The sequence below is a fragment of the Pempheris klunzingeri genome, chromosome 1 (assembly GCF_042242105.1).
Source record: "Pempheris klunzingeri isolate RE-2024b chromosome 1, fPemKlu1.hap1, whole genome shotgun sequence".
In the NCBI taxonomy this organism is placed as follows: Eukaryota; Metazoa; Chordata; class Actinopteri; order Acropomatiformes; family Pempheridae; genus Pempheris; species Pempheris klunzingeri.
Window position 1 is genome coordinate 12,748,790 of NC_092012.1, and position 15,078 is coordinate 12,763,867.

At 45.9% G+C, this 15,078-nt stretch overlaps 1 protein-coding gene across 1 annotated transcript in view; it reads left to right on the plus strand.

The window, feature by feature from the left end:
* mettl15 (methyltransferase 15, mitochondrial 12S rRNA N4-cytidine) overlaps positions 1 to 15,078 on the plus strand; it is a 51,246-nt gene that overhangs the window by 18,370 nt on the left and 17,798 nt on the right. The window contains exon 3 of the mRNA XM_070833335.1: positions 11,937 to 12,073. Coding sequence (XP_070689436.1) covers positions 11,937 to 12,073 — 137 coding nt within the window. The remainder of the gene's footprint in view (positions 1 to 11,936; positions 12,074 to 15,078) is intronic.

Genomic DNA, 15,078 nt, shown 5'->3' on the forward strand with positions numbered 1-15,078 from the left:
TCCATGTCTGTGAAGTATCAGTTGCAACAAGTGAGACAAATCTTATGTGGCTATGGCTGAAACAATATATTCACATACATAAATAAGCACAACCCTAAACCTACCTCAAAGCAGTTGAGGAAATGAATAAAAATGCCTCACTTGCATATTTATCTTTTGATTTTTCAGCGCATTTTCCTATTTCCTCAGCACCATCACACGTTTAATTATGTCACCTACAATTAGCATGGTGAACATTAATCAAATTAGAATTTATCCTTTTGGGACCATGAATATCAGCACCAAATTTCGTGGCAATAATCCATTCATTAGTGTTCATGTCCAAAGTGTTGGACCAGCAGGAGGACTGAGTGACTGCCAGTAAACTAGAACGGACATTGCCATCCTCATAGCCACATATTTTATAGCCATAAATGAAACCCAATCCCATATATTTCCTCATGCCATATCACAGGCCTGTTTATCTTAAATTTTCAGACACTAGACATAAGCAAACCTGTCGTATTATCTCTTTGCGCCCTCAAAACCAAATATATAAAATCGTTCCTTATGTGCTTATTGTTGCACAGTCATCACTTTAATCACTCATATGATCTCCAACAATGTTCTGTAACAGCTGGGCCCCTTTTTTTTCTTTCACAACATTCCCATAATTCATTTCTGTTTCTGATTAGCATACTCAGCATTCTAATATCAGGGGACACTTCAAAAAAGCAATGCTAGATTACTTTTAAGCGTCTCACATATGCACTGATTCTGATTCTGAAAAAGGCTGGCCTTAATTTATGTCTTCTAAGTGCCTTGGGTTGATTCTCACTTATTTGTTAGGAAATGACCCACAAACCTCAGATGAGTTTTTTTTTTGGAGGCAAATGAGCAAATGCTGTTTTTATGTGTGTAGACATGTCGTGTCTTAACTAGCTCAAATACCTCTTCAAATGCCTTTATTTAAACTCATGCCGAAAGAATGCAAACAACACTGAATAGACGAGGAATGAAAGTATTTGTTGTAACTCTGCAGCATTCCTTTGACAAAAGAGAGATTATCTTAACATACAGACATACATTTGGAAGGAGCCCTCTGGCAAAGAATTTTGTCAACATTTTTGTGCTCCTGTATCACTTGTTCACTCACTCACTCATTCACTCACCATCTCTCACTTACCCTCAGACACACATGTAGTATGTTTAGTGCACTTAAACTTTAGGAAGGTGAGGCAAAAGGCCACATGTATCTCAGACATCGCTGATCACCATCAACATAATCTCTTGACAGAGTAATTGCGGGAAGCTTTCATGCCTTTTGAGTTTGTCTGCTCTCACTGGCCATCTGTTTTGTGCACCCCACCCCCACCTCTGTCTCCTACCTGCAAGACCAATGTACACGCCCATCACATTTGTTTAAAGTAGAGAGAGGAAAAACTTCTTTACATCCACTTCAAAATAAAGTGGAAGTCAAGCTGTAGAGAAACGGACAATACCGAAGCAGTAATGTTAATTGTTAAAAAAACATTTTATTGTAAAATAATCTTGATATAGTTTGACCACAGCAGCAGTTTTAAGTGTGAGATTTATGTCCAGAGTCAAGTGCACAATGGCAACGGCCAAGTATGGAGACACTTCACGGCTCTCTGCAGTCGATAAAAACACCATCATTCCCATGATCATAACCTCCACCTTCATCTCTTCATACCGTGCTCTCATGCTGCTAACTTGCTAAAATTTGTGCACACTTGTATCTCGCCATGAACTTTGTGTGACAGAGAAAGAAATGCAAACCGGTTACCTCCACTCTTGCCATGGCAACGGACGCGACAAGAAAAGCGATCCTGTACCTGTGTATCTGTCTCCCTAATGGTCTGTGTGTTAGTGTAACAAGATCTGTAAAAACTCCCCTCAATGACATTTTAGATCCCCCACTGTAACTGACCTGGGCTGGGGAGTCACAAGTAGGATTTAGGTGAGTACTCAGCCATCTCTCAGGTTCCTGTTCCCCTTTTCCTAATGAATTCAACCATAAGAAGACTTGAGATGAGGCCCCTTTTTCCATATGGCCAGGATATTACTTACTGCTGTATGAGCTGTGTTATGTTTGCAAAATGTCATTAATGCAAAAATGATACTTTCCCCACATCATATATGTTTGTAAAATCTCTTTCAATAGATGTTCTTACCATATTTTTGATTTAACATACCAAATGAGAGTCTATAATGTGTTTACCTCTTCCTCTTGAGAAGAAAAGCTCTCATTGCGAATGCTATGGGGTGACGGCTGAAGTGTCCTGCATTATAGCACCTTGCAGTTTCACTGTTGGACTGCACCACTTGGACCACTCCTAACTCTCCTATTCCCTCTGCTGGGAAAGGCAGATATTACACACCCTAAATGGAGTACAAAACATAGACTACATAAATGACTTTTATTTTAAGACTCATCTCTGCATTTAGAGCCTGAAATGACCCACGTTGTGTTCTGGCTTCATTCCAATCTGCTGCTTTCTCTGCAAAGGCCGAGTCTAGGTGAAAGCCTCGCAGACACCTCTCTGTATGAAATATCAATGTGAATGACTCACTCTCAAGTTTGGTGTCAATCATCATCGCAAATGCCAAACCCATTATCACCAAATCTTTTCAAGAAGTTGTTTTGTCCATCTGGTGGCAGAAGCAGCAGGCTTTTTGAGAAAGGGGGAATATTTTCACAACAGCATTCAGGACTTTCAATGAAGCTTGTTTTCCCTGAGGGTGAGGGAACTAGATTTTCAATTTACCTTATAAATGACCTTGTAAACATTAATTTCTTCATTTTTGGTACTTGTACTTACTTGTACATGTATTTAATTTTTAGTTGTACTTAAGTTAATTTAATTTTCAGTTTATTTGGTGTGTGTGATTGAAGGGGGTAAAGTTGTATTATACCCTATGAAGATGGATGGTGTCTGTGCTCAGTGCAGCAGTGATACAAATGTGAATAAACATACAGTATTTATATTTACAACCACCCACTTCAAATATAATTGAGCATCGTTTGGCAGTATGTTCCATCATTTGCACCAATGACATAAATAGGCTTTACCTTTGTTCTTTTGGCCACAGCTTCCTCAAGGTGTGACAAAAGATTGTTGTGACAAGTGCCGCACACTCCAGCAGAGGACTAGTTTGTCTCCTGGTTGCTTGTGTCGACTGTTTCGATAAAAGCCAGCCTAGTTTGCTGTTTGTGTTTCTGTTTTCGTTTTCCTTTTTTGTATTGAATAGCACAACAGGCAAGTTCATTATGCGTGTGACTCATCCCACTAGCCCACACCCCCTCCCCATCTGCTGCTGTGCGCTGGAAAGGAGAGGGAACCGCCATTGATCACTTCTTTCCTCACACATGCACGCACACACCCCACCTTCAACGTCACTATCGATCGACATGTTTAATGTTTTTGAGGGGAATAGCTGGCATTTCCTTTTGTGTCATTTTACATCTGTTCCTTACCATTTGCTGACATTATAATAAATCACAGAGCACAAATTGAAAAAAATAAAAAGTAAAGCATAAGCCAACCAATTATTCAAACAATCTCAGACTGTTCAGTGAGTGCAAAGCTGCGATTTTATTTTTGTAGCAGTGGCAGTCAGGAAATATATAAGGAAATATGCCTGGACAGGAGATAGGTTTTTTTGTTTTTCAAGTGTGGATACAGCTGAGTTTACAGCTACCTGACAAACAACAAAGATGCTGTGGCAGAGTGGTTTGCAGGTATTGGACACTTCCTTGATAAAACATTTTCCCACTCCCTCCCTCTGATGATATGACTAAAAAAAGGTGCTTAACCATTAATAAATACTTGTAACACACTACAACAAAGACATGTAAATGAGATTATTCTGAAGTCGTTATTCACATATTTAAAAGCATGTTTATAAATTATAAGTGCATAATATACAGTGAAAGGTAAATGTATCTTTTTTCTGATTTTTTTTCCCTCAAATCTCATCCTATTTTGGTTCATATTCATGTGCAATAGGGCAAAACGCAAGAGGGATGGGTGAAGTGTATATATTAGAATATATAAATTAGAGGGTGTGGTGATTAGTAAATAAACTCTAGACTAGTCACATCACTGGTCTCATTGCTGTCAAACAGCTATGCCAATCACAGGGAAACATAACAATGGCTCAACTTTTTTTTTCACTTTTGACAAAGATGATGAAATAGATAATATGAAAAATATTAATGAAGCCATTGTAGCATGATCTCTCGTTCTCCCGTGGATTCCCCAGCACTCACAGACCACCACCAGACGATCCGACTCACAATTCTCTTTTTTATTATTTTGTTTTCACGCACACAGTTCCCTCCTTGCAGTGAGGTTCGGTCCGTGTGTCCCTTGGCCCAGGCACGGCGGAATGTCCGGCCCTCGTGTCTCCTGGTTGTAACGTCTCTCTCTTTTGGGTCCCGGCGTGCTACTGCTTAAATAGGGAGAGAGGTAATTTACTGCACCTGTTCCCAGGTGCGCTGGTGCTACTTACCTCTCTCCTGCGCCATCTCCTGGGCCAGTCCTGCACCTCTCTCTGTTGCAGCTGAGCGCAAAACCAGCCCACACCCCCACATACCTCCACCGCCCGACTTAGGCCGGGGACCGTCCGGCCTAACCCACTCCCCCCCCACCCCCCAAGGGACGGGAGAGGAAGTCGGCCACAGCCATCTGTGCCCCCGGTCTATGGATCACCGTGAACTTAAAAGGCTGAAGAGCCAGATACCACCGGGTGATCCGGGCGTTGGTATCCTTCATGCGGTGGAGCCACTGGAGGGGAGCATGGTCCGAACAGAGGGTGAATGGGCGTCCCAGGAGGTAGTAGCGCAGGGCGCCGACCGCCCACCGGATGGCGAGGCACTCTTTTTCCACCGTGCTGTACCTGCTCTCTCGCTCAGAGAGTTTCCTGCTCAGGTACAGCACGGGGCGGTCGACTCCCCGTACCTGCTGGGACAAAACGGCCCCCAGCCCTCTGTCCGAGGCATCAGTCTGCAACACGAAAGGGAGAGAGAAGTTAGGCGTGTGCAGAAGTGGCCCCCCACAGAGAGCCTGTTTCACCCTCTCAAACGCCCGCTGGCACTGCTCCGTCCACTGGACCGGCTCTGAGGCACCTTTTCGGGTCAGATCGGTCAGGGGACTGGTGAGGTCTGCGAAGTCCGGTATGAACCGGCGGTAGTACCCCGCCAGTCCCAAAAACCGTCTGACTTCCTTTTTGAACTTGGGCCGCGGACAGGCCGCAATCGCCGCGGTCTTGTCTACCTGTGGCCGCACCTGCCCGCCGCCCAAGAGGTACCCCAGATACCGTACCTCCCTCCGTCCAACTGCACACTTCTTCGGGTTGGCCGTGAGCCCCGCCTGCCTCAGAGACTCGAGCACCGCGGCCACCCGCTGCACATGCTCCGCCCAGGTGTTACTGTGGATGATGACATCATCCAAGTAGGCGGCAGCATATGCAGCGTGCGGACGCAGCACCCGGTCCATGAGGCGTTGAAATGTGGCTGGGGCCCCGAACAACCCGAACGGAAGTGTGACGAATTGGTACAACCCGTACGGAGTGGAGAAGGCCGTTTTCTCCCTGGACTCTGGAGACAAAGGAATCTGCCAGTAGCCCTTGGTCAGATCCAGCGTGGTGAAAAACTGCGCAGTGCCCAGCCGGTCCAGAAGCTCGTCGACCCGAGGCATCGGGTAGGCATCAAACCGTGACACGTCATTCACCTTGCGATAGTCCACACAGAACCGGATAGACCCATCCTTCTTGACCACAAGAACGATGGGGCTGGACCAGGCACTGTGGGACTCCTCTATTACCCCCATCGCTAACATGGCTGCCAGCTCTCTCTGAACCACTTTTCTCTTGTGTTCAGGTAACCGATAGGGCCGTGAACGCACCGTCACCCCTGGGTGAGACTCAATGTGGTGCTGTATGAGGTCGGTACGTCCTGGCAGGGGGGAGAACACATCAGCAAAACGCTGTTGCAACTGGGCTACCTCTGCTCTCTGGGACGGCGAGAGATGGTCATCGCAATGGAGCGGAGCGGATTTGGTGGAATTTGGTACCTCCGGCCCCAACTCATCTCTCTCTCCAACTACCGTCACCAGAGACACAGGCTCCGCCTCTCTCCATAGTTTGAGGAGGTTGAGGTGGTAGATCTGTGTGGCTCCTCCCCTGTCAGTACGCTCCACCTCATAGTCCACGTCGCCCACTCGCCGTGTGACCACAAAGGGTCCTTGCCACTTGGCGAGTAATTTGGAGCTAGAAGATGGGAGCAATACAAGTACTTTATCTCCCGGTGAGAATTGTCTCAGCCGCGATCCTCTGTTGTACAGGCGCTGCTGACGTTCCTGGGCCTGGAGCAAATTCTCACGTGACAACCTTCCCAAAGTGTGGAGTTTTGCTCTCAGGTCCAGGACGTACTGAATCTCATTTTTACTGGGGCTTGGACCATCCTCCCAGTTTTCCTTAATAAGGTCCAGCACCCCTCTTGGTTTCCTGCCGAACAGCAGTTCAAAGGGAGAAAATCCCGTGGAGGCCTGGGGCACCTCCCGCACTGCAAACAACAGAGGGTCTAGCCATTTGTCCCAATTGCGTTCATCTTCGTGAATAAACTTACGGATCATGGACTTTAAGGTCTTGTTCATCCGCTCCACCAACCCATCGGTCTGAGGGTGGTAGACGCTGGTACGAACAGACTTAATGCCCAATAATCCGTAAAGCTCTCTCAGTGTACGTGACATGAACGAGGTGCCCTGGTCAGTGAGGATCTCTTTCGGGATCCCCACTCGGGAGATTACCTGAAACAGTGCCTGCGCCACACTCTTTGCAGAGATGGTGCGCAGCGGCACTGCTTCCGGGTATCGCGTTGCATAATCCATCAGGACCAACACAAAGCGATAGCCGCGTGCACTCCGGTTAAATGGCCCGATGAGGTCCATGCCAATGCGCTCAAAAGGGACCTCCATCAGCGGTAATGGGCGCAATGGCGCTCTTGGGATGGCCGGTTGGTTAACCAACTGGCATTCAGGGCAGGATGCACACCAGCGGCGTACCTCCTCCCGAATGCCAGGCCAATAGAATCGGGCCATTATCCGGTTTAGTGTTTTGTCGTATCCCATGTGACCGGCCATCGGGTTATAATGAGCCGCCTGGAAAACAGTTTCCCGGCGGCTTTTCGGCACCAACAACTGGGTGTTTACTAGTCCTGTCTGAGTGTCACGACTCACTCTGTACAACCTGTCCCTCCGCAAGGAAAAGTGCGGGTAGGTCTGCGCTGCGTCAGGGCGCACCAAGTGACCATCAATACTTATCACTTGGTCGAAGGCTGAGCGTAAGGTGTCGTCACGAGACTGCTCGAGTGGAAAATCTTCCATGGGGTGGATTTCGGGAACCCTCGGCGTCTCCGGCGGAGGCGTCGCGGGTTCCCCCTCCCCCTCGGCAGCGTCGGACGACCCTGCGTCACCACTGAGCACAGCGCAGACACCACATGTCCCTACCGGTCGTGAGCGCACCCCCGCACAATGTCCCACTAAACCATGAAAACCCGGCCAATCAGTCCCCAGAATCAGGGGGTGCGCCAGGCGGCTGCTTACAGCTGCCTTCACTCTATGCTTTTTCCCCCGGTATTTAATTTCCACCGGCACGATGGGATAACGGTGAATATCCCCATGCACACACCTGATACTCACCCACCTGGCCTCCACCAAAGCCCCGGGCCGAACCAGGTTCTGGTGAATCATGGACTGCGTGCAGCCCGAATCCACCATAGCCTGGTGTATACCCCCTTGGATCCTTACCGGAACGCGGTACGTCTCACCTGAACCGGGGGAGGGGGCTGGCGGGCCGGCGACCCGGATCACTTGTCCCACCTCCATGAGCAGACACTCTGAGCGGAAGTGCCCGGGCCGCCCGCACCGCCAGCACTCCTGCCCTGGCGTCTGAGGGACTCTCTGTGGGTGGGAGATGGCGCCGGTAGCAGCCGGGACCCGTGGAGGGGAGAGTCGAGGGGTGGTGCCGCTGGCTGGCGACGAGGCGGTGCTGGCTGGGTTTCCCCGCTCCGCCGGTGGGGCGAAGTTCTTCCTACGGGGAGCAGGGGTGGGTCTTCCTGCCCCCGGTGCTCGGCCGTCACCCTGGGTCGGGGGATGCATGGCCAGATGATCCTCCGCTAACGTGATGGCCGTCCCCAGATCGGCGGGACGGTGGCAGCGGACCCACGCAGCCGTCCTCGCTGGCAACCCCTCCATGAACTGCTCCAATGCCACGATCTCCACCAGCCGCGCCTCTCCGGCAGTCTCTCCCGGCTGCAGCCATCTGGCGGCCGCATCCCGGAGCTGCAGCGCGTACCCGAAGGGCCTATCCCCGTCGCCGAGCAGCGTCCCCCGTAAGCGGCGCCGGTGATCCTCCGGCGAACAGCCCGTCCTGTCCAGTATTGCCTTTTTGACGGCGTCATAGCGCCCACGGTCCGCTGCCGGCAGGTTGAGTGCCGCAGCCTGGGATCCTCCCGAAAGCAGGGGAAGCAGGCGGACTGCCCACTCAGTCTCTGGCCAGCCGCACGCCTCCGCCGTCGCCTCAAACACCCCCAGAAATGTCTGCGGGTCGTCCTGCGCCGCCATCTTTCCCACCGTGAGGTCCGAGAGCGGGGAGGGTGGGGGACCCCGCGGCGATGCCTCCTTTGAGCGAGCCAGCAGACGCTCCAAGACCTCGGTCTGCCGCTCCGCTTGTGCCCGGAGCCCTTCCAGGTGCTGCCGGCGCGCCGCCGCCTGCTCCTGGGTCATCTGGGCCACCATCTGGGCCAGCAGGGCCAGAGGCTGGGCTGCCTGGTCCTCCTGACGGTCCATCATCTCCGAGCGCTGGGAAGTTGGGCGCCAGTGTAGCATGATCTCTCGTTCTCCCGTGGATTCCCCAGCACTCACAGACCACCACCAGACGATCCGACTCACAATTCTCTTTTTTATTATTTTGTTTTCACGCACACAGTTCCCTCCTTGCAGTGAGGTTCGGTCCGTGTGTCCCTTGGCCCAGGCACGGCGGAATGTCCGGCCCTCGTGTCTCCTGGTTGTAACGTCTCTCTCTTTTGGGTCCCGGCGTGCTACTGCTTAAATAGGGAGAGAGGTAATTTACTGCACCTGTTCCCAGGTGCGCTGGTGCTACTTACCTCTCTCCTGCGCCATCTCCTGGGCCAGTCCTGCACCTCTCTCTGTTGCAGCTGAGCGCAAAACCAGCCCACACCCCCACAGCCATTTATGTGATTACAGCAATCAAACGCTATTTCAGTATTAATTCTACTGTATCTCATGTCTTAAATGACATAGCAGAGTTTGCACCGTCATGCATTTCTAGAATTAAATGTGTAAAACCAGTTTTGCTAAAAAGAAGTTGGAAAGGAGGGAATGACATGTAAGATTGATGAAATGATGTAATCTGTCTCCTGCTTGAACGGCAGAATATCTTTTAAATTTCATATAAACCACGTGTTAACTTTACAGAAAATGTGCTGTAACTGGAAAGCCTCAAAGTGAGTGTGTTCCACCCAAAGGGTAGGAGTTGGCAGGTAGCGTACAGTGGATAGATGGGGTTTCGTGAAGCATATTATAGTTGTGGTTCTCCGTTGCTCATGGAATTAAGAGCATGTCCATTTCTATTGACTGAGCTGACTATTTGGACAATGAATTAACAACTAAGTTAATCACGAGACGAGATTCATCAGGGTCTGTCTGATTCAGCTCTGTAGAGGATTGATTGATTAATCACTGTACATTTGTGTTTCCATGATTAACCAGAGCAGCATGTTATGGGATCGCGAAAAAAGCCCTACGTTTTTTGTAATAGGAAAAACTTTACTTACCACCGTGCTTTGGTATTTCAGATCAACAAGTGTCCCTGTTAACCGGATACTGTAGGCAGAATGTGTAAAATTACACCTAAAGAATTCTTTCTGTCTTTATTCTTACTTCTCAGTTGGAGTCATTTTGTTGTATATTTAATGGAAGGATGCTCCAAAACTGAGAAGTTCTTACTGTAAAAACTGTACGGCCGAAAGATATTTTCCTCCTTGGGACAACAGTGTCTTATCTTGTTCTTGATCTGGTCAGTCTGTCACCAGCATTTTCCTGAAAGATGAATCTGATACAGTAATGGAGGAGGTGCTAATTCATGAATAAGTTTGAATGCTAAACAAGTGGTCAAACAGTATGTCTAATGTGAGAAAATCATAACATGAAAATAAATCTTAGCAGCTTCAGGTGTCTGGTATCAGGTACCAAACATTGTTTATGTTGAATTTTGTTTTTGCAACTTGTTTTTTGAATTTGAGTCTAAGATGTCACCGAGGTATTTGAAACTCGCTTGAAAGGACTTGTAGCTTCTTCTACTGATTTTTCTTTTTTTTTTTTACATTACGATGCAAGCAATATTCTGCTAGACACTTTGTGACAACTTTCATTGTTTGTCTGTAAGTTTATAATCAGCTTCTTTGCAGTGTTTTTTTTTTCATTTGTAGAAATTACTGCGTCATCTGCATACAGTTGGACATCAGCTCAAACCCATGCTGAAGGAAAATCACTGATATATAAGCTAAAGAGGTGCAGACCTAAAGTAAAGCCCTGCAGCACTCCAAAATGACAACTGAGAGTAGGTGACAAAGTATCCTTAATTCTGTCAAAGTAATCTCTCTCTTCAAGGAAGGTTTTAACCAGCATAATGCAGCCGAAGAAAAATTAAATTTTTCCATTTTTGTCATATATATGGTGTAATTAACTGTGTCAAAGGCTTTTCTACAGTCAAGAAACTCCCCCTTATTAAGTTTAGCTTTAATGTTTTCAACAAGGTAGCACTCGACTTGAGTATTTCGCTCTGAACTGAATTGCATGGGGTGTAGAGTAAAATGACTGTTTTCAAGATGACTAATCAGTTGTGCTGCTACACATTTTTCTTTTACTTTTGACAGTACTGGAAAAATACTTAAAGATTTGTGATTATTCATACAGGTTGTATCACCCACTTTGAAAAATATATGTAATTATAGCAGATTTCCAGGATGTGGGATACACCCTTTAATTAAGGGATAAATCAATCATGTTACAGACTGTATAGGAAAAGGACTCTTTAGATCTCGTAAGGAGCATGGTGTCCACTCCCAGTGCATCTGAGGCTATTGAGTTTTTTAAGGAGCATATTGTTTTCAGTACAGCTGTTTCAGTGACATTTGTTAAGTTTAAAAAATGGCTTTGTACCATCCACTGATGATGGGATTGTAACCTTTGTAGGAACACTTTGAATAACAGTTTTTACTGAATCAAGGAAAAAAATTGATGGTGGTGGCTATATTGTTTTGAGTGCTCACTTTAGTTGCCATATTTTAGGTTGTAACTGGCTTTCAAATTCACCACTAAGCCTCCCTGTCAGAGTTTTTAGGCAATTCTAATTTGCTTTAGCATTACCCTATAATCAAACTATACTATAGATTATAGTTTGGGTTTTCTAATTTCTTTCCTGACCTTGTTCCTCAACATAACAAATGTTTGCCCGGTTACGAGGTTACGTTAAATATTTCCTGTCAGTTTTGTTTTCCCAGTTGATATTAAAATCACCTAATAATTTCCTAATGAAAATTACATTCCTTTAGCAAAGCTTTAAGCTAAAAGGTATTTGCAGAGGGTGGCTGGTTAATTCTAGTAATGGTATAAGACATCTGTGGAAAAAGTACAACACAGACCAGTTCACTCAAGTTCATTATCACAGGACCATTGGATCTGGTTGTATTGTACAGTACATGCTCTTTAATATAAAACAACACCCCTCCTCCTTGACTCCCAGCAAAACTGTATATCCAGAAATGCAATGATGATGATATGATGATTAACTATGTATATGGAGTCCTGGTGTGAGAAGAATGTGTTGTTTTCTTGGTTTCTCGCATGTAGGTGGTCCTGGACATGACATTTGGAGGTGGTGGTCATACCAAAGAAATACTGCACATGGTTCCTGAAGTCACAGTCCTGGCCTTAGACCGAGATCCTACAGCAATTTCTCTGGCCGAGCAGCTAGCCAAGGAACACTCGTAAGTGATATATTGAAAAATATCAACTAGACCAAAACACAAGTTAAATCTTATGCTGAAAGCTGTCTAGACAAATGTTTATAATATGTCATGTTTTTGCCATAAATTATATAGCTGACAGCTTGACCATTTTGAGCAGTGTTTGGTTTGTTGTCATTACTTCTTAAAACATATTGTAGGTGTGATATAGTATTGCAGTTCTCCCTGTATTTCTTGCTTCTTGCCTGAGCCCGATCAAATGCTGCTCGCCAAGATACAGCCCCTGAGTTTCACCATCCAATCAAATCCATTCCTCCTTCTTAACTTAAAGCTTTTCTCCCCCCACGCAAAGCTGGTGGGCCCGGCATGTCATTTGTCAGAGTAAGGGCCCACGCCTGCAGTGTGAGGGAGATGCTGCCTCCCACGGAGGATCTATAAGATATGAGGGGGGGGTGAAGTAGAGAGAAGCCCAGAGAAGTTAACAAGTGGAGTGAGAGAAAAAAAAGAAAAGGAAAACATGAGAGTGAGAGAACAGGGAGACACGAGGACACAATGCCAGGGTGAGAGGGAGTGCGTGTTTGTGCATGAGCAAGGCGCGGGAGGATGAAAATGAGATGTTCCTAAGACCATGGCGTGGGAAGGAATCCTTTTTACGTAGATTCTGGGGAAACCTCTCTCAAGGGAATCTGCCAGAGAAATGTGCCTGTGAGCAGGGAATGACAATTAAGAGAGAGAGAGAATGAGAACACTGTATTCTGTCAGCAGCAATATACCCCTGCTGTAAACTCTTCCACGCCCACTCGTGATGCAAGTTGAGAGAAGCTAGAGAAATCTAGCAATTAACCAATATTATTGGATGCTTGAGTAAAAGACCCTGGCAGCCTACACAGTGCATCCACACAACAGGGTTAGAGGATTTTCTCTCTCCTCTGTACTCCCAAGTCTTAAGGAAACTATAACCTCAATGCAATCTGTTGAGTGTTGGTGTGAATCTGAACCCATTTTTTATCAAACAAAAAAAATCATTTCACCTCCTAACATTTGTTTTAAAGCATTAGCTTATGAAAGTAACCCTCTGTTCCCTGAATGATATTCATCCTTGTCTGTAATGGGATTTGTCTCCTGCATGTTGAGCCTTGCTATTCTCTGCTTTTCACCATTCTTGTTGTTGCTATGACTTCCCCGCTTTTGAAGCTCTGCAGTAGGTGTGCCTTCAATAAATGTTATAAATCTGAAAAGGCACCAAGCATTATTGAAAAGCCAAGTCAGGCAAACATTGGATTTACATGTGTGCATATAGGATCACACAGTGGCTGATGTAATGTGATATTAACTTGTAGTGGAGCTAATAGGAATATGCTCATTGTGGGTGCTAGTTCTGTGTTTGTCACTACGTTCACCTGTGTTGAACGTAGTGACAAAGACCATCGTAGGTGCCAGACCATCACTTGAAGCCAAAGAACAACAAAATGCAACTCAATGAAGGATAACATGAGCGATGCAAATGTGACTACATGCCTCTTAAACTCCAACAATAGGTGTAATCAAATGGCTATAGTTACATTTCTCTTCTTTTAACACTAACACAACATTTTAAAACACACACATGGAAGTCTTTGACATATATTAACACTGTTATACCAGTGTCTGCGTGAATACTTGATTCTGACTGGCTGCTGGGTGTCGCAGGATTAAAAAGTGATAATGGACACCTACTAAATAATTCCAACGAATCCTGTTTGTTCACTATTATAAATAATTGCGCTGTCTACGTAAATAAGTAACCATTGCAACAAGGATGGGGACAAAGCCTCTGTGTACAATTTGTTGCAACACTAAGCTAACTTTTTTTCCAACAGCGAGTGTAACGCTAGTCCCTCAGTGTCTCATCCTTTGAACACCACAGGATGGAGACTATAACACGCAAGCTGCACAAAGTACACTGCCCATATGAACTCACTGAGACTTTGGATTACATGGTCAGTCATCACTCTCTGATTGCGTCCTTGACCAGTTTGCACATAAATGATAGCTGCTCATGACAGTGAGCCTGTGATGTGGAGCTTTTGATGGCGATCTTGAAAAACTGTCTGCGTGTGGAAAATCAGGGCTACAACCCTGTTGGGTGAAGTCAGCACAAGCGATCACCTCATATCTCACAGTCAGCCAACAGTAATGTTACACATGACCATTCATTTGTTCGTGAAAATCTTGACATCGATTTGGGGACAAGGACATAGCTGGTTAGACTTATAAACATACTGCGAATTTATATATACTGTTTGTCAACCGTATGCAGGGTTATTGACTTTGAATCTTGCTAGCATTATATTTTGGTAGCTTTCGGTTCTATGAGCTTAGTGAAGTGGTCTTATTTACTGGCGTAGTCAGTGACGTTTCTGTTGCATAAGAAATTAATGGGATGATAATGATGGATCCAGGTATTAGTCAAATCTTCAGGCGTTACCAGAGAAACAGAGTTATGACTTGTGAAAACTTGTGAATGACTTGTTGTTTTCGTTGCAAAATGGACAAAAAATATTGATCATGGTATAAGCGGGAAGTAAGCAATTTTCTTCTGCTGCGTGTCGGACAGTTCATAAAGTGCTGATATGAAGCGTGAAGCCAAACATTCTCTGGGGGTTGTGACTGTCAAAAAATGTATCCACTGATCTACAAACATTTCTTTGACAATGTTAATCTACAAAAATAGTCTTTTTTGGCCATTGCCATCACCTGACTGACTTTATTATTGTAATTACACTTTTGTCCAATATGTAAAATTGGCTTCAAAGACTGGTGTGCCTCCCGGCGGTTTGGTTAAGTCGTCCTGCTGACAAACCCACAGCATATTGTTATTGTGAAAAACCAACAGGCATGCTATGCTCTGGCACCAAGTTAGCAAAGCCTCAATTGCAGTACATGTACTTGAAACAATACTTGACAATAGACACTTTGTGTTTTAGCTCAACCATGAAACACCTATCAATACTAACAACAGGTAGTTGTAGATGGATGTAAATGCC